The following is a 27891-nucleotide window of genomic DNA, read 5'->3' as shown; positions in this document are numbered from 1 at the left end:
ATAAATACCACTGCAATCAATGTTTCCTCTCCCAGAAATTTCCCTCTTACACCGCCCCAGACCCGGGACCAGTCAGCCTCTGCTCTGCTTTCCCGGCCTGCAGTTTGCTCCCCAGCCATGGTGCTCTACTTCCTTGATTCTCCTTTTACGCCCTACAACCCCAGCCGGATTGCGGTCCGAGCTCATAATGGACTGTCTCTCTGCTCAGAACCCCCACCCAGGACGCCCCGAGAAGCTCGCCCTCACCCTCTACCACCAGGAAACTCGTGAAAGCACCCAGCCGGGTTTGCGGCTCATCATTGGGGCGGGTAAAAGCTGCCTCTCCTCCCCTAATAAACTCTAGACCCCATGCAGACAGGAACGTGGGGGGTTTACTGGTCCCATTTTCCCTAGAACGGAGAAGATGCTCAGCCAAAGATAGTTGAATTAATGAAAACCCGTAGGAGAAAAGGAGGTGTCTCCGGCCTTCAGCGCCCCACTGGGCGCCTGAGCTTTGGGCATGCACAGATGAGATGGCCGCAGTCAGACCCGGGGATCCCGACCGCAGGACCGGACTCCCTCTCCTGGCCCCAGGGACCTCTGACAGCGGTCATGGTAGGGACGTCTGTGGTCTGCTCCCCTCCAACAACCACATTTTCAGGGCACCTTGCCCAGATCCCCAAGCTGGAAACTCGGGGGTTCCTCTGGAGTCCCCTTTCTCCCCCATGTCTCTGCCCCCTCTTGTGACCACCCCCAGATTGTGTCCAACTCCAGCCTGATCCAGCAGGACCCCTAACTCCTCCACTCCCACCTAAACGTCAGGTGGCCCTTCACCTTGACCTTGTCCTTGCCTCAAGCACCACCTCCACCTGCCAGCCCCGCCCTGCCCTCCCATCCCACGGTGCAGTCTGCAGTTCCCCAACCCAGCCTTTGCACGCCTGGGGCCTCTGTGAGCGCTCAGCGTACCCCAGCCAGGTGTTCACAAGGCTTGACCAGATCAACCTGAGCGCAACCTGATCCACAGACCCCGCTCTGCTCATGTTTTTCTCCAACGCCCCTCGAAGACAGCAGTTTGCATCTTTCTGTGTGTGCTATTACCAGCCGCCCGCTGAGGCGCCACACCTCTGCTCTGTTCCGTGCCTGGCACATAGGTGCCTGGTGAACGTGTGCTGTGGACAGTCCTGTGTCTCCCCGAGATGTCCAGCCTTTCCGGGCGCTCCCAGGGCTCTCCTCCCCTCCCCTCTGGTCAGCTCCACGGTCCCTCCGGGAGGCCTGCCCGGTGCCGCCTACCAGGCACAATCAAGCTACTTTTCTCAGTCCCCAGGGCTTCCAAAGCCGCATCTGTTAGTTGTTTGGGCAGATAGGCTGGGCGCTCACAGGACAGAACCACTCACTGCTCTGAGTACACGTGGTTTACACAATCGGATGCTCGATAAACGAGAGTGAATTTAGAACTAGTGACCCAGGGGCAGACTGTCGCTCCCTGCCGCCCCCAAACTGTGAACTCACTACCCGCCCTGGATGCTCTAGGAAGGACCACCTCGCCTCGCCAGGACTGCCCTGCTCGCAGCACGCATTGACAATCTATATCCTGATTTGATAATTAGTCACGAGAAGCCCGGGGACTTAGAGACCGCTAAGAAGAAACAGGGGCGTTGGGGGAAGTTTTCACTTCTTGCATCTCTTTCGCTCGCGGGGCCAAGACAGAATGCCCAGCAGGAAAAGCCTGCTGGTTCCCGAGCACCAGCCGCAGCAGCCCGAGGGCGTGCCCAGGACTGGGGTCTGGCCCGGGGGGGGGGGCGGGGCCTGAGCCGGGGCGGGGCGGGGCGGGGATGGGCGGGGCGCGCGTCCCGGGCCGAGTGGCGGCGGCGGCAGCAGCAGGCGGGAGCACTCGGGCCGAGCCATGCCGGCTGCGCGCGTGGAGTACGTCGCGCCCTGGTGGGTTGCGTGGCTGCACAGCGTCCCGCACCTGGGCCTGCGCCTGCAGCCGGTGGACAGCACCTTCAACCCCCGCGATGAGAGTTACCGGGAGGTGAGTGCGCGCCGCTAGACCCGGGCCACGGCCGGCGCCCCAAGTTCCCGCACCACCCCGTCCCCACCCCCTCTCGGCCCGCCTCCCACCCTGCCCCGTAGTCTCGTCACCCCTCTCCCTTTCTCCTCCGGGGCTCTTGGCCACGGCGCTCCCGTCTGGGAACCTCGTGGGCCGGGAAAGCTGCAGAGATGGGAGTTCTGCCAGCGATGGGGAATGGGGAGGAGGAAGGGCGCGGGGGCTGCGTGCGGGGCGTGGGGGCCGAGCGCCGGGGGAGGGGGGCTTTTGTGCCGGTACCCGCGTAACTCCTTCGAGCGAGCTGCGGGGATGCCAGGGGGTGCCTCGGGCTTTTCTTCCGTCTGCGGTTCCAGGACGGGCGCTCTCTTTCCGGGTGCCCGCGGCCTGGGAGAAGTTTGAGCAGAAACTGACTGGTCTCTCCTGAGTTCGACTGTGCAGCCCCCCTCCTCCCCAGCCCCTGCCCGCAGGGTGGGAGCCGCTGGCAGCCCCTTTGCCTGGGCCTCTCCTGGACGGCTGCAGGGCTGGGGGAGGCGGCTGCGTGGGGGGCGGGGGTGACCAACCTCTGGTGCGCCCAGAGCCCGCAGCCACATGTGGAGATCTGGGGGAAGGGACGTGTCCCCGGTCAGCCCGATCCTACCCCAGCTTCACCCTCCTGCTCAGTACGTACAACACAGAACAAGGCCCTGGATTGCTGGGGTCTTGGCTTCTTGGCCGGCCACTCCCCTCATACTTGCACTTCGGCCCTGGTTCCCTTGCTCCTTGGGCCCTTCCCTCTGCCCCTTCCCTCCGCTGTGTCTCTACTCCCACTGGGGAGGGGCTCCCCCGACCTCCCAGCCCTGCGGAGCTTAAGATTCTCCCAGCCTTCTGAGGTCTAGCCAAGCCTGCTCCAGCCCCTGAGTCAGTCCACCGTTGGGTCAAAGATTCAGGCTGAAAAGCCCAGAACGGGACCTGTTTGTTGAGAGCTACCCGTCCATGTTGGGACTTTGACCCCTGGTGGCCTCTGCCTGCAGAGTGTCAGGTTCTCCGACATGATCTGCCCGTGTGGGGCAGGTTGGGGCAGAGCCGGGCCTCTGCTGAGTCCCGGGAGGCTGAGGGGGAGGCTGAGCCGGGAGTCAGCTGTTAGCCTTCCCCGACCAGCCCTTCTGCAGGGCCCGGGATCCTGACTGGGCAGGGCATGCAGTGCACTGGGGAGTCTAATAATAGCCCCTAGTGTCCCTGTCAACCTCAGGCCCCAGGCACTAGGTGCCTGCCCTTCCGGAAAGAGGAGAGAATCGGGGACCCCTTCCTGCAGTCTGAGAGGCAGTGGGGTGGGTTAGCCTGGCTCTCTCCTCCTCTGGGTCTGCCCCTCCCGCTCCCAGCGCTCTGCCCCTGGAAGTCAGCGTTCCCTGAGAATGCGGCCGCCTGGGGATAGCTCCAGGGAATCTTCCTCTCCCAATGAATGCATGAAAAGAGGCGGATATGATTTCTGAGACAGCTGTGTTGTTGGTGTGTGTGTGTGCACACGCATGTGTGTGCGTGCCCCTGTCTGTTGATGTGTCCCCAACCCTGCCCCCAGATCCTGTACTGGGGGGCAGGGAAGGTCTCCAACCATAATTTTCTTCTCTCCACGGGAGGAAATCTAAACTGGCTGGGTCAAGAAAACCTCCAGATGCCCGAGGGGTGGTGGTAGGGCACTCCCCGACCCCGGTGGCCCCAGAGACAGCACCTGTCCTGCCAGCAGCTGTGGTGGAGCGGGAGTGGGGGGAACTGCACCTCCCCCACCCACTCAGTGCCCTGGAGAGGTGGCAGCTGAGCCAGAGGGGCCCCTGCTCACAGTCCCTGCCTCTCTCCTCTCAGGGGGTAGCCTCTGGCTCACTGTGCTGGGCACCAGATGACTCCAGAAGGCATGCCCTTCCTTTGAGTCCATGTTCCTGGGCAGCCGGACCATGGCTCTGGGTGTTAGTTAAGGGGGCTCCTGCTTGGTTAAGTCCTCCTGTTGTCTGACCATGGGTCCCTTTTGGAAGCTCCCTTCCTCCCAGTTGGCAGGCCAGTTAACATCGTGGATGGGGCACCTTCTGCTGTCAGGCATCTGAGTACTTAGCAAACATGATGGAGGCCAAATGTTGTGCCAGACGTGGGGGTCACGTGATAACCAAGGCTGCCCAAGGCTCTGGCAGGGGTAGGTGGGGCTGGGGCTCTGCTCTCGGGCTGTCTTGGGTTGGAATCCCCGTTTTATCACTTACTGTGTGTCATGGCACGTGTCCATACTTCTCTGAGTCCCACTTCCCTCATCTGCAAGTACTAGGGCTTAGTACCTAGAGGGTCCCAGAGCTCGTGGTAGGACCTGTGATACAAACCATTAAACGGGCTGCCCTTGGGGTTCAGTAATGTGTCCAGCGACAGTACTTTGTATCGGGCGATGCAGAGGGAAGAGATTTCCTTCTACAGACACTGATCAGAGAAGAACTAACCCATGCCCCAAGTGTCCAAATGAACGACACCGGCTTGTGGGGATGTGTGTGTGCGCGCGCTCACCAAAGACTCAGTGGGAATGGAAAGGGGCAGGTGCAGTCCCTGAGGAAAACTCAGGAGGGACCAGCTGTGCAGGGATCTGGAAGAAAAAGGGGGTCCTACAAGAGTGGATATGACAGACGAGTAGCTTGCCTGGTGACCCAGAATATCCTGAGCGAATTCAGCTCCCAGAAAGTTCCTGCAGAAGCAGGGGTTCCCACTCACTGTCTTCACTCTTGGGGAGCAGTGGAAGCCCGCCAATGTTTGATCCCACCCCCACCCCCACCAGTGGACTTGACCCTATACCCCCAGCTCTAGCTTGCGTGTACAGAGGGGAAGCAGCCCGGACCACCCAGTGTGAGTCTCTCTCCTTGGATGGGGGAGGCACAGAAATGGAGAGAACCACCCCCATCAAGGAGAGTAGGAAAGGACCCAGTAAGTTAGGGGGTCTAACGCTTGTGACTGGCCCCAGGCTGGTCAGGTGTCCACAGCGAGGACCTCTGGCCCTGCACCCAGCCATGGCTCTCCCCGAACAAGCCACTGGAGTTCCCACCTCCAGCTGCCCGCACCACCCTGCTCCCCGCCACGGCGGAAAGACCAGGCGCTGAGGAACGAATGTACATAAACTCCAAAACACCATGCAGATGTTAGCAGCTGCCTCTGCTGAAGTGCCAGAGCCACACAGGGTTTCCTGTTCCCCAGCTCCTTTCCGGCTTCTGTAGACCAGCCATTCTTTGGGGACACGCGTGGCGAGATAGAGAAGACATTTTTAACTTGTTACATTTAGACGTGTATTTTCATGTGGTAACTGGGTGGCTCAGCTCCTAGGCTCCCCAGAGTCCCGAGTGTGTCTTCAGGCCAGGGGAGGGGACAGGATGGGGCTAGCCCCAGAACCATGGGGCTCCCCCCCACCCCCCTTCCTTGGGGGCAGGTCTCAGGAGGAAAGGCCAGGCTGGGAGCCCAGCCGAGGAGCCTAAGTTGGATGAGGAAGCCTCATTCATCTAGCCTCCACACTGAGTCATGGTCATCGGACAATCACGCTGGGCCCCCCTCCCCTGCTGGGGGGTCACTGGGGGGGCTTAACCCTTTCCTCCCAAGTGCTTCCAGCTCCCCTCCCTGGGCTCTCGCCCCAGGCCAGCCCACTCTCTAGCTGTCTCCTGGCCCCTTGGGTGGGGATGGGGTCTCCCACTGCAGACCCCCTCCCGCGCCTAGTGCAGAACCCCCTCGTGGTGAGCGTTCCCAGCGTGCATATCCGTCCCAGCCTGGGTCCTGGTCAGCGTTCCCAGCATGCATACCCATTCCAGCCTGGGTCCTGGTTTCTTGCTCTGGGTTTCCCATTACAAAGTGGAAAACCAGAACTAATTGAAGTCACTTGGCTGAGGACGGAGGCTGGAGCCCAGGCCTTGTTGTGGGCTGTGGGCACGGTGGTGGCTCGGTGTCGGGCAGGGCGGGGAGGGGTGGCTGCCGGGCCCTGAGGTGGTCAGCTGCTTTCTCGGCTCTGTCAGAGCAGGGGACCTGTGGACAGAGCTCCCAGCTCCCTTGGGAAGAGAGGTTTGCTCTCCCCAACTCCCACCAGCCATGCACACGGGGACCTGCAGTGTTAATTAGGGGCAGGAAAATAATTGCCTATTAGAGGTTGGCAGGTGCCACCACGGTGGTGGAAGGGGGTTGGGGGGGTTCTGCTATTTGGGCTACTGTTCCCTCCGCCCTCCTAACTCCTTCCTCCTCTTCTCCGCGCCCCAACTTCCTCCTTTCCTTCCCTGCCCCCCAAACCTGCCCCCCTTGTCACCCAGCACCGGTGCTGGAGAGAGATCCAGAGGTGAACTGCTAACCAAAAACCCCTGTTGGGCTTCCCAGGCCCGGCCTCTCCCGGGCGGGACTTGCACCTGCTTGAGGCCCGCTGTGCAGGTGCGGAGGCTGCGCCCTCGGGGCTGGGCTGGCAGGGGGCCGAGGGGTCTCTGAGAGCACAAAGTAGGGGAGCCGCCACACAGACGGAGGGGGGCAGCTGGCCGAGCTCTGGGGGGACTGACAGCACCAGCCTTCTTGGCGGTGCTTCCTCGCCGGGTGTGGACACATGGCATAGTCCTAGATTTTCCTGTTTGGGGAAAGACTGGGACTGTCCAGACCAGCTGGACGTCCAGGGTAGCTGGGAGGAGTTCTGGACACAAACCACTCTCCAGCGTATACAAAAGGTCCGTCTGGGGTTTTGTTGCCTTTTTTTTTTTTTTTTTCATTAGGAGCAACTTGTAGAAAAGTGCACGCTCTTTTATTTCTTTTATTTTTAAATTTTTTTTTTAAAGATTTTATTTATTTGAGACAGAGAGAGCACAGGGGACAGGCAGAGGGAGAGGGAGAAGCAGACTCCTCACTGAGCAGGGAGCATGACGTGGGACTTGATCCCAAGACTCCAAGATCATGACCTGAGCCGAAGGCAGACGCTTAACCGACGGAGCTACCCAGGCACCCCAGAAAGTGCAGTTTTAAGTGTCTGCCTGAGTACGTGCATAAGAAACCATCCTGACGGAGTATTCCCGACCCCCCAGGAGCCCCTCACGGTCTGTCCCTTCGCAGAGGTGTTTCCTGTGTGCACCTGTCACTCACCGTAGGTGGGCTCCTCTGACTGCCGTTTGGCTTGTCTCCCTCACCCTCCCGTCTGTGAGATCACCCGCGCCACCGTCTGTGGCCGTGGCTTTCTTCCCGTGGCTGCCTGGTATTCCTGCTTCTGACGACAGTGCATTGTATGTGTCTGTTCTCTTGTCAGTGGACACTTGTGTCCTCTCTGCTCTGGGGCTGTTACCAGGGTATTGAGCTGCTGGGGACATTCACGGGCATATCCTAGGGGGGGACACCGGCCTCTTTTCTGTAAAGTAAAAGACCAGGCGTGGCCTTGCTGGCTTGTGGGGTAGGGGCATTGCGTAGTGATTGGCCTATTAGTTAGGGGGACTCTGGGTTTTAGCAGAGGGGTCTCGGGGGCCTGCACAAGGGTGGCCAGGACACAGCCTGGCATGTCTATCCCCTCCTCAGTCAGAGGAGGCCCTGGAGAGTGGGGCTCTGCTAAGCGAGTCTTTGGAGAAAAGCTTAAGCTTATAGAAAAGGTTTGAGAAAGAATGTGGACGCTCCTCAGCGCCCCCCAGACTTGCGGGACACCGACCTCCTGGGATCATCTCTAGACATCCTTCTGGGCCCGGAACAAGGCTTGAGACCCTGCATTTCTAAAGGTTCTGCATTCTGAGAGATGGCGCACCATGCCGGGTCGGTGAACTTCATTTCACTTTGCGTAGCGAGCGCCTGTCACCTGTCTCTTTGTCTTCCTTGGTCTTCACCTTGGTCTGGGGCTCCAGGGCACTCTGGTGAGGGGGCGTGGGGGCGGGAAGGTGGCGACTCCTTTCCACCTTCTCAACAGGGCGGGCGGCCTCCTGCCCCGGTCACGGGACAAGCCCAGTGCTCCAGGCCGAGAACCCCAGCCCCGCCACGCCGTGAGGACATCAGGGACACTTCCGCTGGGCTCATGTGTTCAGGTCCACTGGGGGCGGCCACGCTGCTGATGGAGGAAGGCGAAGCCACGCCACACACCTCCACCATCCTGGCTCCCAAATGAGCCACCTCTCCTGCCTTCTTCCGGGCTGTCCCTGCCACTTGGGCCATTTGTGGGTGAGGCTCAGAAGCCTACAGGTTCGGGCGACAGGAGGAGTAGGTTGAATCAGGGCTCCAAAAACCAACCCGAGCCCTCACAGACTTGGGACAGGACAGGGGGGACCCAGCAGGTGCCTCACCCCGGTGAGGCTCCGCCCCGCACCCCCCCACCCCCTGAAAATGACCCTGGCCTGAGGACTGCAGACCCCAGCCTCTCTTTTCATCACTGTCTCCTCTGTGCATGCGTGGTCTGGCACAGGAAGTCCTAGCATCTGACAACTCTGCCTCACTACCACCAGCACCGGGTTCCCCAAAACAGGCTCCCACCCCAGAAGCCCAGACTAGAGTACCAGGGGCTGTGGAGCTGGAATCACAGGCGGGCACGTGGGGAGCAGGGTGAGGCTGACTGACGGCCAGGTCCAGCCCTGGCTGGCGGCCACCAACCCTGGTGCCATCTGGTGTCCATCTGGCTGCATCGGGAGACTAGAGGGCAAGGAAGGGGGTGCCTCCGGGCCTCTTGACAGACAGCAGCTCGCCTCGCAGGGCCCCGAGGTGCTCTGCTGGCCTGAGGCAGCCCCTCTTGCCCTCTCCAGAATCGGGGGCTTGGCTGCTTCTCCTGGCCTGTGGGGGACAGCGCTCCCTCTCCGGCTTCAGTGAAAGGGACCCCATGGTACATGTTCTGACTCTGCCCCACCCCCCACCCAGCCTTCCAGCCCAGAGCTGCCTTCTTGTTGCTCTGGAGGGACCCCAGCATCTAGAACAAGGCTCGGAGGAAGCGGGTGCGCCAGGCTTCCCTTCCTGGCCCTGTCTCAGGTTCCTCTCAGCTTCCAAAACATCCTGCCCAGACCTGGTGTCCTCCAGGAGGCCGCGGCCCCAAGACCCTCATAGACGTCCCTCCCCTTGTCTGTCCCGCAGCCACGCAGCTCACCCCCCACAGCTGCCGGCTGGCGGTTCCTGCCCGGTCTCTTGAACGGCTCAGAGGAACTCATCAGTCAGGGCCCCAGGGGGAGCTCGGGGCCCCAGCACAGGGTGCTTCTCGAACCCCACCGTGGGACCGAGTTCTGACCCCGGGCCTCTCTTCTTCAGTCACTGCTGTTCCTGGGGCTGGTGGCCGCCATCTGCCTGGGCCTCAACCTCGTCATCCTCGCGACTTACGTGGTCTGCGTGTGCTGCTGCAGGCAGGACGAGGCCGTGCAGACCAAGCGGCGGGACTCCTGCTGTGTCACCTGGACGGCGGTGGTGGCCGGGCTCATCTGCTGGTGAGTGTCCCTATACACTGGGCTTGGTGTGTGACTTGTGGGGGGGAGGTTCTCTGGTGCCCACAATTGGGGGAAATCGGGAATACAATGGGCCTGACCGCCAGGGTCTTCCTGGTCAGCTTGGTCTTTGACACCCCTTCCTCTCTGCCTCCAGCCCTCCAGCCTCCAACCATAGGGGCTCCTCTGCTGTCTGGCCACATTCTCCTGCCCAAGCACTGGGTACTGTGATGGCAGAGGCTTTCCCAGGGTGAAAGCGGTCCCTTTCCCCGCCCAGTAGCAGGAGTCAGATGGGTGGGGTGGCGACAGGGGTCTCCCAGTGTGCCTCTGCCCTGGTGCACTGCTGGTCAGCCTGGCAGGGGGCAAGCCTCGGAGACCAGGACAGCCTTCCTGGACAGAGGGGGATGTCGGCCATTTGCTTCCTGGGACCTTCCCGGCTGCTCTGTGAGGCCAGAGAAAATTCGACTACAGTCTCCATCAAGTCCATTCGTCTCAAGAGATCAGTAGTTCTTAGTGCCATCCTGTGGGCCTCCTTTGCTCTGGACAGCGCATGAGGGTTCCTAACCCCACGTGAGAGCCCATGTTGCCCAGACAGGATCCGCACGCTTGCTGGCTCTGTTTTCAGGAAGTTGTGTTGTTCTTGTTCTCCTGTCCACAGAGGTTTTTCCAAAAGCCTCAGGTCCTGCCGTGAGATGCTCCTGGGGGTGGTCCCTCTCGAGGGGTAGAGACCTCCTTGCTAAGTGTCTGTTGCATCCAAAATCCCACAGCGGGACTTGGCCCTCTGTCTGGGCAGCAGGACGGTGGGGGTGGGGGGGGCAGGCGGGGCGCAGCGGTGCTGGGAGTGAAGACGCCTGGGCTGTTAGCCTCACTTTGCTCCTGTGGTTTCTTCTCCATTAGCGCGTGCTCCCGTCCTGGTCCTGCCTGCTGCATAAGGGTCACCTAAGCCAAGATAGGAAGGAGCCGGAAGCAGCATCGCGGTTGTGCCAAAGCGCTGAGCACTAGGGCTGGCTGGGGGGCGGGGGGTGGACAGGCCGCCGGGTCCTAAATCATAAACAGAAAGGAAGGAGTTCTAGTCAGGAGTTCAAAGACAAGTCTGACTCCAGCAGAGAGGAGCTTCCAGAAGTAAATGGAATAAAAGCCTCCCACGGGGGGTGGGCAGGGAGAGACGGGAGACAGCAAAGCAGCCAGGAGTGCCTTCGACACGGCAAGCCCTCTCCGTGTGAACTCAGATTTTTTTTTTTCAAAAACACTGTAAATGACAGAAGAATACTTTGGAACAGTAAGAATGACTTTGGAGGGCCAGTTCCAGTAAGTAATAATTACCGGCCATTTGAGGAAAACTCAGAACAGAAGGAACACATGTGGCATGATTCATTCTCCAAAATTCTGCAGGCTGTTTGCACCAGGCAAGCGCGAGTCCGCGGGAAGCCCAGGCACTAATTCTGCCTTCTGTGGTTCGTGGTGTATTGGGAGAGGCGGAGAATCACACATTTGATTTGAGTAATTTCAAACTAAGGAGTACGTTTGGAGGAAAAGAACCAGCATAAAGGCAATGGTGTACTTGAGTCGGGCATTCCTGGGTCAAAGGCTCCAAGATCCATAGGATGACCAGGCAAAGGTGGGGGCAGGGTAGGAGGAGATACTTCAGGCAGAAGAAAGAGGAGTGTGTGCAAAGGCCCTGTGGCAGGAGGGAGCAGAGGACGTTTTAAGGAACTGAAAGAAGCTAGTGTGGCTAGAGCAGAGAGAGCAGGTGAGGGGGCTGGGGTGGGGCTACTACGTGGGGTCTTGGGGATCAGCCGTAAGTGGAGTAGGCACCAGTCATCTTCGCTGGAGTTGTGCTCAGTTCAGAATGAGCTGGGGGGAGAGTCAGGGAAAGGGAGTAGAAAAGGCGGAAGTAGAGGGAGACCAGGGGAGATTGGGGGGTGTGGGGATCGGGAGGACTTGTTGGGCCCTGACAGTAAGGATCCTGGAGAAGAGGGGAGATTCATTCCATAGAAGAAAGTCCCAAGAGCAGGTTCCCCAGACAGTCAATGGTATAGGAGGAGAGCTCCTCGTGCCCCTCTGTGTGAGAGACAGAATTTTATCCCTGGGAAAGGTATTCTGTCTTTTCCCTCAAACAGAATGGTCTGTGTGGCCCAGGCAGGACCGATGACCCCCGGAGGGAGCTGCGAGGTCCTCATTAAACAGCCAGGGCGACTTCCGATCTTGAAAGACCAGGTGCCCTCCTGGGCCAGCTCCAATAAACCCAGACTAGGGGAAGGTAGAAAATGAGACTACCTCCAGGCTCAAAAACAAGGCAAGGGATGGAAAGGCTTTGTGTTGACGCTGAATCCTCAGAAAACACTAGATCAGGACACAGAACTAGAGGAGGTTATAGAGATAGTTATAAACACAAGGAGTCAACAAGAGGCATTTTTCAAGCATAACAAAATTTTTTTCAAAATAATAAAGTCACCAACTAGAAGCTCCTAGAACTCCAGCGCATCTCACGTTCGAGCATCTCGGCTGGACGTGTGGTCCGGTGGGTGCTGGGGAGAGACACCGACCGGACAGGGGTGCGGTTCAGTGGAGTCAGAACGAGTTGCACTTGCGTTCTGGTTGAATGCACAGAAGACTCGCAGGACACCAGACTGTCGCCAGCGCATGTGCACACGTCTGCGTTACACACAACAGAGGAGCCTCTGTGCACAGGCTCGGAGCACACGGCTGCCATGGGCGCGGGGGGCAGTGCCCCTTATCTACACTTGACAACAGGCACTTGGGGTGACTCTGTCCCGTGGTCCACGGACCCCTTCCTGAGAAATGCTGTGCTTGGGGCCGAGCCCATCCTGGGAGGAGATTTCTCTAAAATCTCTAGGTTGCATCCTAGACTCCTCCTCGTGAACAGAAAAAGAAGACAATGTAAGTGTGTGCGCGTGTGCATTCGTCTCCCCACCCCCCGCCCCCGAAGTTAGTGTTCTGGATGAAGAGTCAGCAGGCGGCTTAGTGAACCTCCAGATGTGCGCCCCCCCACCCCCTCCCCCGTCCCCGGTGGCGCACGTCGGATGAAATACAGCGGATGATGTAGGCGAGATTCGAGATGATTTGTCCAGGCTGGAATGTTGGACGGATACCAACTCGATGCAGTTTCACAGGGATAGATTTTAAAAGTTCTGCTTTTGCTTAAAACAAAAATTAGTGCCGTGCTACAGGAAGGAGGAGAGGCTGGGCTTGGCGGCAGTTCTGGCGAGGAAACCCAGGGGTGTTGTAGACCACGGGGTCAGCGGGGCGGAGAGGGGGTGCCGGGGCTTAGCCGCCCAGTCCTCCGAGCTGGATAGACACCTGGCTGTGGAGGCCTCGCCCGGAGTGACAGTGACCAGTTGGAGGAGCGTTTGAACCTGGTGGACCGTGATGACGGAGACCGGGGTCTGGATGGAGGACACGCATCTCACTTGGAGAGCGGGAGGGAAGGGGAATGGGGAGCCACATTCTGATGTCTAAGGGGCATCCTACAGAATTGGAGGCTTATTTCGGGCTGCTCCCAAGGACAGTCAAGAGACAGGAGATGGGCTTCAGCTCCATGGAGGAAGGAACTTTCTATCAGCTGGCCAGCCATCTTGTGGGTGCTGTGAGGAAGCAGAGGGGAAGGGTAGAGAATAGGGGAGGCCCCCAGCTTCTGGAGGTTTTAGGAGAGACCTCGGTGGTCCCTGAGCCTCCCCCATGACAGTCCCCAGGGGAGCTGTTGAAGGTGCACGTCCCAGGCCTACCGCAACAGAATCCCAAAGGCCTGACCAGCGGTCTTCGCTACCTTTGGAGCTGCTGGGTTTAAAGACAGTAGTAGTATTCCCGGCCCACAGGAAATGTGCCATAGAGGTAGTCAGCCAGGCCAGGGACAAGATGGCTGTGAACCTTCACCCCTCCCCCTGGGTCACCTCCCACACCCCTAGGAAAGAGCTCCTTAGGCAAAACCCCACTTTCCACGGATGTTTATAGCAGCTTTATCCATAATCACTGAAACTTGGAAGCAACCAAGATGCCCTCAACAGACAAATGGGTACGTACACTGTGGTCCGTCCACAGAGCGCAGTAACTTTCAGCGCTGAAGAGAAAGGAGCTCCTTAGCCATGGAAAGACATGCAGGGACCTTGAATGCGTATCATTCAATGGAAGACGCCAGTCTGAAGAGGCTCCATGCTAGGACTGCAGCCATAGGACATTCTAGAAAAGGCAGAACTATGGAAACTGTAGAAGGATCGGGGGTTGCGGGGAGGGAGGGGTGGGTAGGTGGAGCACAGGTTTTTAGGGCAGGGAAGCTACTCTGTAGGATACTCGAATGGTTGATGGGTGCCATACACTGGCCCAGACCCACGGAACGAACCAGAGCAAGGGTGGTCCTTAGTGGGAACCATGGACTCGGGGGGATAGTGACGTGTCGGTGTCGGCGTATGCGTGTACAAAGGTGGTGAGGAGTGGTGGGAACGGAGGTGGCTCTTAGGGCGGCAGGGGCTGTGTGGGAGATCCCTAGACCCCTACTCAGCTGTGCTGTGAATCTGAGACTGCTCTAGGGGCCCCTGGGTCTCTCTGTGAGTTAAGCATCCAATTCTTCATCTCAGCTCAGGTCTTGATCTCGGGACTGTAAGTTCAAGGCCTGCCTGGGGCTCCACACTGGGCATGGAGCCTACTGAAATTAAAATAAAACAAAATAATAGGATGAAATAACATCTGCTCTAAAAAATACGTATTTAAAAACAACAACTTTCTCTTCTGCTGTCACTTCTAACCTTGGGGTCTTGCCTGTAGTGCCGCGGTGGGCGTTGGTTTCTATGGAAACAGCGAGACCAACGACGGGGTGTACCAGCTGATCTACTCCTTGGACAACGCGAACCACACCTTCTCCGGGATAGATGAACTGGTAAGGCGCACGGGCGGCGCCGGGCCGGGCCGGGTGCAGCCCGTGAGGTCAGTGTGCTCAGAACAAGGGCCCCAGTCACATCCCAGCTAGCTTGGCCCCCCGGGGGTGGGGTGTGGGGGGTGGGACTCCCCTTGGGACTACCATTGGTCCTGCTGGGAGTAAACAGGCGATTTCTGCTCTTCAGGCGGGGAGGGGTGGTGAGGACAGGGGTGAGGATCAAAGGAGAAAGGCCGACTGGGTTCTGGGGGGTCCCGGAGGCAGCCATGGAATCCAGCCCTGTGGACTTCGGGAAGGCCGAGCCTTCCCCCATTTGTCCAAGGGCAGACCAAATGTGGGAAATCACCCTCCCGCTGTGCTCTGTTTGCTTCAGCTGCTACATGTGGAGTATCATGGGGTCCAGACAAGGTCAAGGTGTGAGTCTTTTCAAATCCAAGGGAAACAGCCCAAGGGGTGGTGCATCCAGGTGTCGTGGGGGCTCTGGCTTCCGGCTGGGGGCTCAGGGTGGCGGACTGTGCCGGCTGGCCAGAGGGGGTGTTGGCCTTTTAGGGCAGGAGCCACTCTGCTGGGCATCTGGCCTGAGTGAGAGACCAAGGTGGGGGTTGGGGTTTTCTCAAACACCGACCTTGGCCTCTTAGACCCCAGGTGCTTGTCCCCTTCATCATAAGGGGCAGGCGTTTTGGGCTGGTTTCCAGGTAGACCCCATGCCCGCAGGAGCTGGGCTCCAGAGGAAAAGGCAAAAGGTGGTTTTCAGGGAAGCCGGTCCTTGGACATCCACTCTGTTCTCCATCCCCTCTGGACCAGGTCCCCTGCCGCAGCCGGGAGGGGGCAGTGACCTCAGCACATGGCCAGTTTATGTCATCGGGCAGCCGCAAGCACAAAATCCAGCCCCAGCCAGAGCATTTGGACATTGCCCTGGTACTTGCTAGAAGAGGATTCTGGAAGAGGATTCCCCCTATTGCCCCCTCTTTCTCCCTAAGCTCTTCTAAGGCCTTAATCCATCAGCAGCCCTGGGGTGGGGGTGGGGGGCACACCTTAAAGAGACAGTCCAGCTGCTCCTCTGGACCCAGGAAGGCTGCCGATGGGGCTCTGGCCTCAGGGAGAGCCCTCCTGGGTAGTGATCGGTCACAGGCCAGACCGGGGCCCTCCTGTCCTGCAGCACGTGCCTGCTGGTACCCATTGCTGGGAGACTGAGTCGTCCAGACACTGGGCGGAGGCAGCTCTGTGGGGCAAGGCAGGGACAGCTGGGATAGGGAGCTGAGGGCAGCCTCGAGGCTGAGTATGGCCCGACCAGCCCTGGAGGCATGGGGGGACCTCACCTTCAGGGTCCCCTCTGCCCTACCTCTGCCCTGAAAGGGAAGGGGCTCTGGCCTCTGGGCTCTACCTCCTGCTCTCCCTCCACCCACCAGCACCAGACCCACTAAGAGGAGAAACCCAGACCCGAAAGGGGAGTCCCCTGCCTGGGGTGGCCCCTTAGCCATGACCTGCACTGCTTGACTCATGCCCACTGTAAGGAATGGCCCTTGTCTCTCCTAAGGACTAAGGAGAGAGAACCCCAGAGCCATCCTCACGGGAAAGTTTGAGTTGTTTGTGTCCTATCCTGTGAGATGAGAATGGACAGGGAAATAGCTAGAATGAATCCCCAGGATGGCCTGTCCACCCCGAGGGCTGAGTGAGGGCTCCAGGCCAGGTCTGGACATTCTAAGGCAAGACCCACGTCTCCAAACTCCGTGTTACCAAAGGGAAGAGGTCTGTGTGTCCCTGGCTATCAAGCCCTTCATGGTCTCTGCACCATGTCTGAAAGTCGCAGGATCCCCGGGGTTTTGAGACGGTCGAGCCAGCTGGGAGCTGCCTCCATCCCGGTGAGGGCCATGGCCTGCCTCTCTTGGGTGAGCGAGGTATTTTCTCCCAGTGGAGAGATGGAGCTCTGGGCCCCTGCTGGGTGGGACCTGTGAAGTTGGTTTGGGCCTCAGGGAGGGCACCTGACACTCTGGGTCCCGAGGGCTGCAAGGGAGGCAGCAGCCTTTGGAGGGCTCCCCAGATCTGAGGGGTGAAGGCCAAACACCAGAGAAGTGGTGTTCAATGAGATAATGTGAGTGAAAGTGCCTGGTAATCTACAAAGTCCCCCCAAGTGGGGGTCACTATGACAATGCGTGTCCTTATTATAATGACTGTCATTATGTGTGTTCCTCTAATCACCCTGAAGAAGACAGGAGGCTTGGGTTAGTCGGGCAGGGGGAGGGCAGGACTGGAAGGACAGGTCAGAGTGAGGGGGACCCTTCAGAGCTCCCCCTCCTGGACCAGAAGCCCCACACCTGCACCCTTGCACCCTGAGGGCCCTGCCGCTGTTCAAGGCTCGGGGATGCCTGGCAGGCTTCTGCATCAGCTGCATGCTTTGATTTGGGGGGGGTCAGAAAGGGTCATTGGGGAGTGCCAGGTGGGTCCTTTCTCTGGCCCAGTGCCCTCCATCCACCTCCCCTCCTTCAGTGGGCGGGGCCTGAGCTCTGGCGAGTGACTCACACAGGGGACCAGGCATACCTCTAACTGCTCAGGGTCTTAGCTTAAAGGTCCCCAGGAGCTTGGCTGACTCAGCTCTGAGCCACACGTTCCAGTGGCCAGTGTGGCTCCTCTGGGCTCTCACAGGAGAGCCAGCAGCAAGCCTGTGGGCAGACTTGGGTGAGGAATAGGGCATGGTGAGGTAGCATTCATGTTGCAGGACTGGAAGCTAGTGTGTTCTGGACCAAGAACCTGAACCCGGCTGTTCTGGTCTTCACCGTTCCCTTCAGGATCTGAGATGGGGTCCCTCCCCACACTGGCAGAGGATCCACGCCTCTGTCCCCTAGTATGGCTGCCCTTCTAGAAAACCTCAGAAAATAGAGAAGCTTCCTCCCCACCTGGAGATTTTCAGACTTGAGCATGTATCCCAATTCCCCAGAATGCTTGATTAACACAGGTCGCTGGGCCCTCCCCGAAGTTTCTGGTTCTGGAAGTCTGGGACAGGGCTGGGAATTTGCTCCTGGTCACCCTCCTGCCGGTCCAGGGGCCGCACCTGGAGGACGACTCCTCCATCCTGGGGGGCCGAGGGCTCCCGCACCTGCTTGCTTGCCCTACTCCCCCACTAGCCTGAGTCGCTGAGCTGTCCCTCTTGAGCACAGAGCTCTTCCCTGGGGGAGTCTCTGCCGCATCTCTGGGGCCACCCTGTCTCTTGGGGGCTCCGGCGAATCCTCTGAGGACCAGCGGTGGAGTGGGGAACAGGGAGCCATCCATAGGTCGGCGTTGTGGTTTTAATTTTTGTTTGTTTGTTCCTTTGTTTCCTTTGAGAGGACATCAGGAGCGAAAAAGAGGGCCAGGCAGATGGTTACTGGCTTTGGTTTTTTTTCAAGGAGAGATTGAAGAAATGAAGAAGTTAAAATCATGAGCTAGGGAAGGCGAAGTCGTCTTGTAGAAAAACATCGTTAGCAGCCCTTTGCTCCAAAGTTCCTCATATATAATACAGGAACATAAAAAGACCCCGATCTCAGCACTTAGTGACGCCTTTCGGATCAATGGTTCTAAAGCACTTGTATGTTGATCTCATTGAACGGAAAGGAGGGTTGATTGGGGTGATTGTTGTTAGGACTTTTTTCTTCCGCATGAAGCTAGAAACAGCCCAACCCGGAGTATCTCTTAGGCCTTACCCAGCGTGTAAGAACGGAGAGCAAGCCTGGAAATGGAACAGGCTGCTGACATTGAAAAAACAAAGCCAAACGGAACAAAGAGGGCCATTCTCTTGTCTGGAACCGGGCACCCGCAGAGGAGCACAGATGTGAAAGGCCACAGAGTTGCCTCGAGTCTCCCTAACGCACCAGCAGCGGAGTTGGTCACCAGGAGTGTCATCTCCCGAGGCCTCTCAGGGCTGCCTGTGGGATGACGCCCCTCGGTGACATTTTACCTTCCTTCCAGCCCCAGGGGAGGATTAGTGCACACGTAGCATTCCAGCCGGTGGTACCTGTTGGTTCAGTGTGACAGTTTCGGCAACAGAGCCTTTCTTCTGCTTGCGGCCGACACAGAGGCTCAGAGCAGGCTTGGATTGGAAGGGCGAGCTGGGGGTTCCCAGGCTGTGTCCCTGGGTCCGGCAGGGACCCTGCATCTGGATTGTTTGGAAGCACCTCTCCAGGACCAGGCTGTCCTTGGGCTCCTGGTTGGAAAGCCAAAGCCAGTCACCACCTTTGTCCTTCCCTCTGTACCTTTGGAAAGAAAGTCGCTTCCTTCCTTCTGGAGCTCCCAGCTCCCGGCCCTTGCAGCCCAGCCAAAGGAGGGAGCCTGTCCATCCACCTGGCAGGACAGGGTGGGGTGGGGGCGGAGGCGGGGTCCGAGTCCCCAGAGCAGGGGCCGACCTCCTCCTGCCACATGTCCAGGCTCTTCCAAGGCAGGATCCGTCCGTCTGCGTCATTTCAAAGTGTCATTGTTCTGGCTTCACGCAGGCTCCGGAGGCCAGGAGCTGTTGCTGGGCCCACAACAGAGCCTTTCTCTTGGGAGGTGTTTAGAAATCCCACTGTGGAAACAGAAGGTCAGGTAGCAACAGAGGAACTTTTCCATTCAGCGTTCTATCCCTTGGTCTGAAAAAGAATTTCCAATCCAAGGTGTTTCGAGTTTTAAGGGAATCCTCTTCAAGGAAGTAAAACAGATTCTCCTGTCTGTTTCCCCATCTAGGAGCCCCGGTCCTGGTTTAGACCAGATCAGGCCTGCCCCCCAACCCTGGTGCAGGCATGTGAGGGCTGGGGTACGGGAGGGCCTCTCTGTCCTCCTGTGGCTTGCACGCCTCCTCCCCCTGGAGGCCAGATTCACAACCCTGGCCCCTCCGCAGGTGTCCGGAACCACCCAGAAGATGAAGGTGGACCTCGAGCAGCACCTGGCCCGGCTTAGTGAGATCTTTGCCGCCCGGGGCGATTATATCCAGACACTGAAGTTTGTGCAGCAGATGGCGGCCAACATCCTGGTCCAGCTCTCGGGGCTGCCCGTGTGGAGGGAGGTCACCACAGAGCTGACTGAGCTGGCCGACCAGACTGGCTACGTGGAGTACTACAGGTGAGAGCCCAAGGGCGGCTTCCTTCATCCCAGCCTGAGTCTTGGGGCCCAGGCAGGGCCTTAGTGAGCCAATCCTGGGACCAGAGGAGTGTGTGTGCTGAGCGGTGGGCGTCCAGAACCGCCTCCTTGGGCAGGCCGGTCCCAGAGACCCAGAAAGGGGCAGACGGGGGGCGGTGTGCCAAGATCCCGTGTGAGAGGCTGAAGATGGCCTCCAGGGACCCCTGGAAGCAACATCCTTCGTGGCTCGTACCGGGTAAGATGCCAGTGGTTTACGGGGTTTGTGGGGCAGGTTTCCCTACATCTGCAGGCTCGAGCACGGGTGCAGGGGGTCTGCACGGAGCCTCCCTTGATGGCAACTTCTTAGCAAACCCAGCTTCTTGTACACAGAGAAGCCCGAGGGGTGGGAGGCAGAGGGGCACCGCGCCACCTTCACCGTACTCAGAAGTACAAACTCATACGTCCGTAAGCTTTGGGAGTCCGTGTACGTTTCTCCTGCCCTCCCAGTTCCCAGACCCCATCCCAGGTGAGGGCGCTGGACACAGGCCCGCTGACCAGCGACCGGCTGCCTCCTTCCGTGGGTGACATCTACTGAAGGTCGCTCTGGGGAAAGCCAAGGAAGGAGGCGGCCGTCTGCGCTTTCGGGGACTCCTGGCCAAAGGGAGACTTATACCCCCCAAGTGCACATCTCTCTGCCGCCAGGGCCCAACGCCTTGCACAGAGGGAGGGGGGCCCTGGCGAGGAAGGGGTAGATGAGTCCTGAAGTATCAGCTCTTCAGACCTGCCCCTTCCCCAAATGCATTGGTTCCCCTTCAGGCCATTTAGCAAAGGTCAGAGCCTTTACCCGCCCTGTTGCACAATTTACTCTGGTTTTCTGGATTCATTTCTCCTTTATGAGGAAACCCCACCCCGGGCTGACTAAGAAGGACACAGAGGAAATGCTTCTAGTGGGACCCCAACTTGTCCAGAGCTCTCTCCCTTTCCCCCTGGGTAGGATCAAGCCGGACCTTGGCAAGGGAAGCGCGTGAAGTCAGTCCCCAGCTCAGGCGGGCGCTCCCCACTCCTCGGTCCCACACCCCACCCAGCCCCTGCACGCCTCAGCTATCACGGACCCGGTTTCCCACCAGACTTTTCCCCTTTTTTCTTTTTTTTTTGCTCACGTTCAAAATGGCCTTTCTCCCCAGCCACAGAAACTCCTGATTCCGAGGATGGGCTGTGACTCGTGACCTAAAAAAGTGGCATCTGATGAGTCCTGTGACCTGAAGGCCATTCTTCCTCTGAGCGTGTGAAAGCTTAGTCTCGGGGCTCAGGGACAGGTGGAAAGTGGGTGCCCACGTTGGCCCTGCTTTTCTCCAGGAGCGGCCCTGGAGTGGGACTGTGTATTTTTAAGGGCCCCCCGTGGGCATGAGACACTGTAAGAGTTGGAATAAGTCAGTTTACATATCAAAAGGGACTTATTTTTAAGGTGATTCCATTAAAAATGGGCGGCAGGGTGGTGACAGAGCGCATCAGCTGTTTTCAGTGTGGGTGACCAAGGGGTGCCCTCTGACCCCCGTCCCAGCTCCCTTGGTCAGGCTGGGGCAGAAAAGGCCCAGTCTGAGGACATTAGCACCAGTGGCCCCTGACAACCAATGGTGTTCTGTGCCTTCCTCCCTCCGCTGTTGGCCGGCTCCTTCTCTCCCCTGTTGTCCCAGGACAGAGAGGGGCCTCATTCCTCGAGCTCACCAGCCTGAGGGGCTCGTCCGAACAGACTCCCCAGCTTTGCTTTCCAGAAGACTCTAGAGCAGAGCCATCCAGCTAAGCTCGTAATTTTTTTTTTTTTTTTTTTTGGCACTTTTATACAAGACCCAGCTAAGTATTGGAGGCACTCAAAAAAGCCAAGCTTCTCTGAGAGGTTCAAAAGGGGTGTGACCAAGGCGCCTGCGGAGGCCGGATCCGTGAGAGCCCCGGGAATCAGGGCCCGTGCAGCTCCTGTTCCTTAGAAACACATCCCAGGTCATCTCTGGGCTCCTCTGGGAAAACACATCCGCCTCGCAGAGCTGTTTTCAGGAACTCCTTACAGCACGGGGTGTGGATGTGGAGAAAACACGGAAACATGATCGTGGAGAGTGAGTGAGAGGCGATCCTAACCTGATTTCCTGCTGGTGTGCCCAGCAGGGAGAAAGGCAGGAAGAAACCTTTAGGTTTGAAACATGAAACCGGAATTTTGAGAGGTCCCTGGTGGTTGGCCATGTCTCCTGCAGGAAGACTCACAGAGGAGGGGGAAAGTCCAGAATTCCTGGGCTGGGCTCTCCTCCCACGGGCCTCTGTCTGTTTTCCAATCTGCAAAATGGGGTCGTAGTTTCTGAGGCCCCTTCCTGCCCTGACTCCCATTCTAGGAAAACTGGCTCCTTGGTGGAAGGGGGGTCTCGGTTAGCGCCCTTTGTTGGCACTCAGCTTCCACTCACAAAGACGGGAAGAACCTGGCTTGGCTGCCAGGGGGCCTCCGCATGCTCCCTCCCTCTGGGACCCTCGTCCTTTTGTATAGCTGGCGCTGTTCCCACCCACCCTCCCAAACTCCTTCTCACCCTCCTGATCCTGTTAGTGAAGCATTGCTGGAGAGGAGGGGTCCCTGAATTTAACTGGCTCTTGCAGTAAGAGAAATCATAATGATCCAAAGGCTTCCGTCTCCAGGGGCTTGGAGCCATCCCTTCTGTCTGTCCCCGCTGCCTCCTGTGCAACCACAGGCTGCTAGGCGGTGGCTGCTAGGTGAGCCTGGTGCTCACTGGTAAGGCCCTCTCTGGGGATCCCGTGTAGAAGAGAAAGGAACTCTCGGGGCTTTGCTTGGGACCACATCAATGCCTTTGGACTTTAAGCCCTGTGGATTCCTCAGCCGGTGCTTTGGAGAAGCAGGAAAGCGGGGACTTTGAGATCCCCTGGTGGCATGCCTTATTAACCTTTGAACTTAGTGAATATTCAGCTTTCCACCCAGCCCTGAGAAGGCTCCAGCAGTAAAGATTTGGAAACTGAGGCCCAAGGGAGGGAGAGGCAGCTTGTCAGGGTCTGCCCGCTGGTGTGTGACGGTCTTTCCCCATCAGTGCAGCTTGGGGGTGGGGGGTAGGGGGCGGGGGGCGGGCAGTCAGGCCCAAGGAGTCAAGGAGTGAGGGATTTCCCTGGGGCTCCCTCGCCCTACCTGAGCTCCCTGGTGGTCTGGGAATGAGCCCGACCCCGCGTCTGGGCACCCCGTACCTGGCACAGATGTTGCTGAGACAAGCCTGTGTGTCCTAAGCAGTGGGTCCCAGGCAGCTGGGAGGGCGAGACAGGAGGCCTGAGGGAGGCCAGGCTGAGCCTTCACCATGGACCTGGACATCTTTGGAGCTTTCTTAGATCCATGGACATAAATGTCAGGCCTGATCTGATGCCGGTGAGTGTTCTGAAAGCAGCAGGAGGGTCCGGAGTGGTACCCGTGGGAGGCTGCAGAGACCTCGTAGGCCCATTCCGCCCAGCGTGTGGCCACTAGCACACGTGGCACTGGCTTGTAAATGAATTAGAAGCAGCTCGGATGAGACACACGTCTCTTCCATTGCCCGGGCCACGTCTCCACTCCCCCGAGCCATGCGTGGGCAGGGCCAGGTGCACTGGGCAGCGCAGAGATCAGAACGTGCCCGTCACTGCAGGAAGTTCTGGCCGGCAGTGCTGGTTTAGATGCTCGGCCTGGGTGGGGAGCGTGACCCCTTCGTTCAGGCACAGTTGGTGCAGCGCTGGGAGTCGCTGAAGAGCCCGTCTGCCATGCGTCCTGGTCCTTCCCGTCCGGGGCAGGGTGTGCAGCCTCGTCTCCCGCTCGGTTGCTGGCTTGGGACAGCACGTCACAGTGAAGAGTCAAGCTGGCCTGGGGCCTGCTGTTCAGGCATCCCCCGCTGGGCCCTGCTGGGTACTGGTGCGGTGACGCACCCCCCACCCCTGACCGTCTCTCCCCATTCACCCAGATGGCTCTCCTACCTCCTGCTCTTCATCCTGGACCTGGTCATCTGCCTCGTCTCCTGCCTGGGACTGGCCAGGCGCTCCAGGTGTCTTCTGGTCTCGTGAGTATCCCTGCATGTGGGCCGGACAGCCGGGGGGTGACAGTGTCACCGTGAGAGAGAGCTGGGGGCCTGGCCAAGCTCTGAGCGTGTGGTGGGGGCTGTGGCCGGAAGCCGCCCTCCGAGCCCTCCTCGGCCAGCATCGGAGGGAGACGGCAGCCGCTGATGCAGCATCTGGACACCTGGCAAGGACCGGGCTTTGCCTCCATGTGTCCTACACGTCGCTGGGCCTGGCTGCTGAGCCGCTGAAGGAATGGGACCCAAGCGTGAGAGCCTCCAGGGTTTCTGATCAAGCCTTCCTCATAGCCTGTGCTCTCACAGCTGTGGCTTTTCGGCCAAGGGACCGATGCTCCAGGCACTGGGCTCCGTACCTCTCAGCCTGCAGTCAGCAGCAGATAATTAGGGACCGCTAGAGTCTCGGGGGCCGTGGGGGGACAGGCTGGTGGCTCAGAGGAAGGTCACTAGAAGGTGGTGGGGTGACGGCCCTCACGGGGTTCCCACCTGCCAGCCTGCGCCTAGATCCCACTGGCTGTGCCTCTCTCCCAGGACACTGTGCTGTGCGGCGCTGGGCCTGTTCCTCAGCTGGACATCTCTCGCTGCCGACAGCGCAGCCGCTGTGGTGAGTCAAGGGTGGGGGTGGGGGTAGGGGGTGGTCCGATCAGGACCGTTTGTCTGGAGGCATGTTGAGGTGTCCTGTCCAGAGTCCCCAGGGCAGGGCCAGCTTCCGGTCTCTGTTCCTAACCTAGACTCTCAGAACCGAGAGGGCTTAGATCAGCCTCACCAGTCCCCTTGCCCTTCCTACGGGGACAGAGGCCCAGAGAAAGGAAGAGGCTTACCCAAGATCATGAGGTATTTAGGGACAAGGCCAAGATGAGAAGCCTGATTCCTGATCCCTTTCCCACCCCATTGGCCCATTCTCAGCCCCGGCTTGTGACGCCAGGCTTGGATGACCAGGTGACTCTGTGCGCATGAAGAACTCACCCGGTCTGATGGGGACGGGCGGGGTCTCATCCCCAGGCTGGCGAAGCCTCGGGCTCCCGAAGCACCCTCCTGGGCCACCTTCCCTGGGCATTGGGAACGTGGAATGTGACGTTTAGCTTGTCTTCCGTCCCCTTGCCTCGGACTCGCACACACGGCCTGAAACACAATGGTATTCATGTTTCTGGCTGTGAGACCCCAGAATGTTTTTAAAACACGCACACGCAGGGCGGGGGATGCTCCCTATGTAGGTATGTTTGGTCGCTGAGAGACCTGGCGCTCAGGTGGAGCCGCGCACGGGTCTTGGATTCAGCGGACTCTGGCTCTGTGGCTCTCGGCCGCGCTGGGTGTCTAAGGACACAGACACCAGGACACGATGTTCGCGTGTGAATGGATACCAGGGAGGCCCAAGCTGCATGTGTGTGAGTGTGTGTGTGAGTGTGTGAGTCGGGGGGAGCAGGCAGGATTTACCAGGGGATTTCGGGGAACCCCTGCCTGATTCAGGGGCCACAAAGTCAGCCCATGGCCTGCATCTGTGCTGCCTTAGTTACCTGGGCGTAAAGAACGAACGAGGATGCTCCCTGAAGTCACACCTTGCCCTGGGACTTGGGGCTGGCCGGTCACTCTAGGCAGGGGCAGTCTGCCTCCACGGGGCCCACCCTGGTGCCGCCTGGCTCCCAGCAGCTTCGGGCAGAGTATGTCCTGGAGGGAGACAGGCTGGGGGTCTCCTCTCTTCTTCCCTCTGCCCACTGCGTGGTGTCCGCTTTGGGTGCAAGGGAGGACTAGCCAGGCATGAGCCTACAGCCCAAGGGCTGGGGCCCCCCCGCAAGATGCAGGGAAGGGCAGGACAGGAGGGCCCAGGTTGTGCCGCAGAGGATCCTGGGGTCACCAGCAGCTGAGCGGGTACCCAGTCCAAGGGAACGGCGGCTGGTCCAAGCCACACGTTCAGCTGCCTGGCCGGCAGCCTCTCCTTTGGGGACGCACAGGGAAGCCTGCACGAGGCCAGCTCTCCAGCGGGGGCTCTCCTGCCCCTCGCACAGCCTCTGCCTTCTGGAAGCAGGGGAGGCCTCCAGCTTGCCGCCTTGAGCGGCCCTCGGGAATCCAGCTTCCTCCCGGAGGGGGCTTCTCCCTCACCCCTGGCTGCAGTGTTCAGGGGGACCAGAGGCCATTGAATCTCCCAGCTGGGCGCCCTGGGCTGCCAGTACGCTGGCGAGGAAGGCTCCGTATCCCTAATTGTTGAGTCAGGCCTGTGTGAGAGAGGGCTGTGAGGGAGCTGAATGCGCCTTTGAGAGGGCTGCCGGCCGCGCTGCATTCTAATGGGAAGTGGGGTGAGGACAGGAGGCAGGCGGGAGGCAGGCCTGGTCAGGCTGTTGTGGAAGCTTTTGTGTGGTCCTGCTGTCCCTGCCCTGGGAGGCCTGCTCTCTTTGAGCGCTGTGGGGCCCCTTTGAGGACCGACGCTGAGCCCCTCCCAAACCATCCCTTCCAGTCCCGGAAAGAGGACCTCCTCGAGGAAGGCGCTCCACCCCTGGGAATCAGCTCCCAGTGGGAGTCTGGGGAGCTGCGCTCTGGGCTTTGGCCACCCTAGCCTGCCGCCTCCCCGCCCGCCCACCCTGAGAGGGTGAGGGGCTGAGGGCAGAGAGGAGAGAAAGCGCCAGAGAAGAAAGAAGGGGGCCGTGGAGGCTGGGGATGGGGGGTAGGGGGCCATCCAGACACACTGGGACAGCTAGGCAGTTCCCTGCAAAGCCAGCCACCAAGGGGGAGGCGGGGCCCACCGGACTGAGTCAGGGTGAGGGAGTAGGAGGGTGGCCTCTGGGACCTCCTGTCTGGTCTGTGTCTCCCCTCTTTGCCCCTTCCCAGTGGGGGGGGGGGGTCCTAGGAAAGATCTGGAGCCCTCCAGACCTCAGTTTTCTCGAGTGTGAAATGGGGAGAAGCATAGCACTCGCCCCAGAGGGGTCGGGTGGGTTGGTGAACCCCCGGGAGGCATGCAGGAAATGGCCAGGGAGCTGTAACCTCATTGTCGGCCACGCGTCTATGTTGTTACGTGAGGGGCGTGGGGGGACACCTCCAGATCGTCCCCTGTTCTCCGGAGCTGCCTCCGCTGGGTTGGATCCTGGGCGTCTCTGCCTGTGTTCCGTGCCCCCTGCCCCTTCCCCCATCCCCAGCCCTGCTGTGTGAGTAAGGCACATAGGGGCCTTGGGCTACGTAGACAGGGAGAGAAAGTTGAGTCCTCACTGCAGGGTCTGTAGGGCCGACCTGGCCTGACGGGGGTAGGAGGCCACGTCCCCAGGGGAGCCTCTCGGACAGATCCCAAACACTTTGGGACCCAGGCCAAGATGGCGGCCTCCGTCTTTATTATTCCCCAAGGCCTCCCATCAGCCCCGCTCAGGGCTGGCTCCTCCCTCCTCGCCCTTCCCGTGACAGGAGTAGGCCTGCGGGTCCTGCGGCTCTGATTTATGGTAATGAATCAGTCTGATGCATGTATGGTCGTGATTTGCATATAGAGCAATTCTCCCAGGGTCCCGAGCATGTGGTCGTGTGTGTGCGTGTGTGTGTGTGTGTGTGTGTGCATGCGTATACAGAAGTGACTCTGGGGAGCTCTCAGTCTGGAGGGGGATCTTATTTCCAGCCCCCCAGACACATGTTCTAGACCATAATAAGTACCACGATACAGCTCGCCCCTGGATCTCATCCCTGGAAAGGCACATGGTATCCAGTAGGTGCTAAATAAATGCCGACCGACTCAGAATGAATGCGTGACGCTCCAGCATGGAGCCTGATGTCACTGCTCCCAAAGGAGGACAGAGCTCCAGCAGTGCAGGGCCCTGGGGAGGGGTCCCCGACTCAGGGAACTCCTAGAAACGGGTTGGAGCGCCAGAGCTTCTCCTGGCTGTTCGGAAAGATGGAAGCCCTCCTTTCCCCGGGGGCCTCACTGTACCCCCAGGCTGGACCTGAGAGGGGCCTGGCTCAGGGGATGGGTCCTTGCTCCCACCAATCCCGGGGGGAGGGTTCCTGCTCCCACACAGCCCATAGCCCCTTAACGGTCACTTCTCCAGGCCACACTATGGGGTCTAAGCCTTCCAGCTCACCGGTGGGAGAGCCTGGAGTCTGTGTCCCCTAACTCCCAGCCCCCCACTCCTCCCAGTCCTCCATCTTATCCTGAGCAGGACCCGTACCCACAGCTCAGAGATGGATTCGGGGCCAACGTAATTCTTTCAATGTTGTTGTTATTGGTTTTTCGGTGTTGGTTTTTTTTTTTTTTTTTAAGATTTTATTTATTTGTCAGACGGAGGGAGAGAGAACACAGCAGGAGGAACAGCAGGCACAGGGAGAAGCAGGCTCCCCACTGAGCAGAGAGCCCGATGCGGGGCTCGATCCCAGGACCCTGAGATCATGACCTGAGCCAGAGGCAGATGCTTATTAACCCACGGAGCCACCCAGGCATCCCTGACATAATTCTTTAGGAAGAGAGTCCCGGGGATGCTTCATAGATCGGCACCC

At 59.2% G+C, this 27891-nt stretch overlaps 1 protein-coding gene across 1 annotated transcript in view; it reads left to right on the top strand.

The window, feature by feature from the left end:
• Positions 1-1814: 1814 nt before the first annotated feature.
• The window catches only part of TTYH2 (tweety family member 2), a 36509-nt gene continuing 10432 nt past the window's right edge, over positions 1815-27891 (top strand). Inside the window, exons 1-6 of the mRNA XM_004749029.3 lie at positions 1815-2011; positions 9236-9408; positions 14185-14296; positions 19140-19360; positions 23323-23418; positions 23962-24034. Of these exons, the coding sequence (XP_004749086.2) occupies positions 1883-2011; positions 9236-9408; positions 14185-14296; positions 19140-19360; positions 23323-23418; positions 23962-24034 (804 nt within the window). The 5' untranslated portion in view covers positions 1815-1882. The remainder of the gene's footprint in view (positions 2012-9235; positions 9409-14184; positions 14297-19139; positions 19361-23322; positions 23419-23961; positions 24035-27891) is intronic.

The sequence above is a fragment of the Mustela putorius genome, unplaced genomic scaffold, assembly GCF_011764305.1.
Source record: "Mustela putorius furo isolate JIRA1106 unplaced genomic scaffold, ASM1176430v1.1 tig00000873_pilon_pilon_pilon, whole genome shotgun sequence".
Taxonomy (NCBI): Eukaryota; Metazoa; Chordata; class Mammalia; order Carnivora; family Mustelidae; genus Mustela; species Mustela putorius.
The sequence above is the reverse complement of the archived record's forward strand: the minus strand, read 5'-3'. Positions and strand labels throughout refer to the sequence as shown.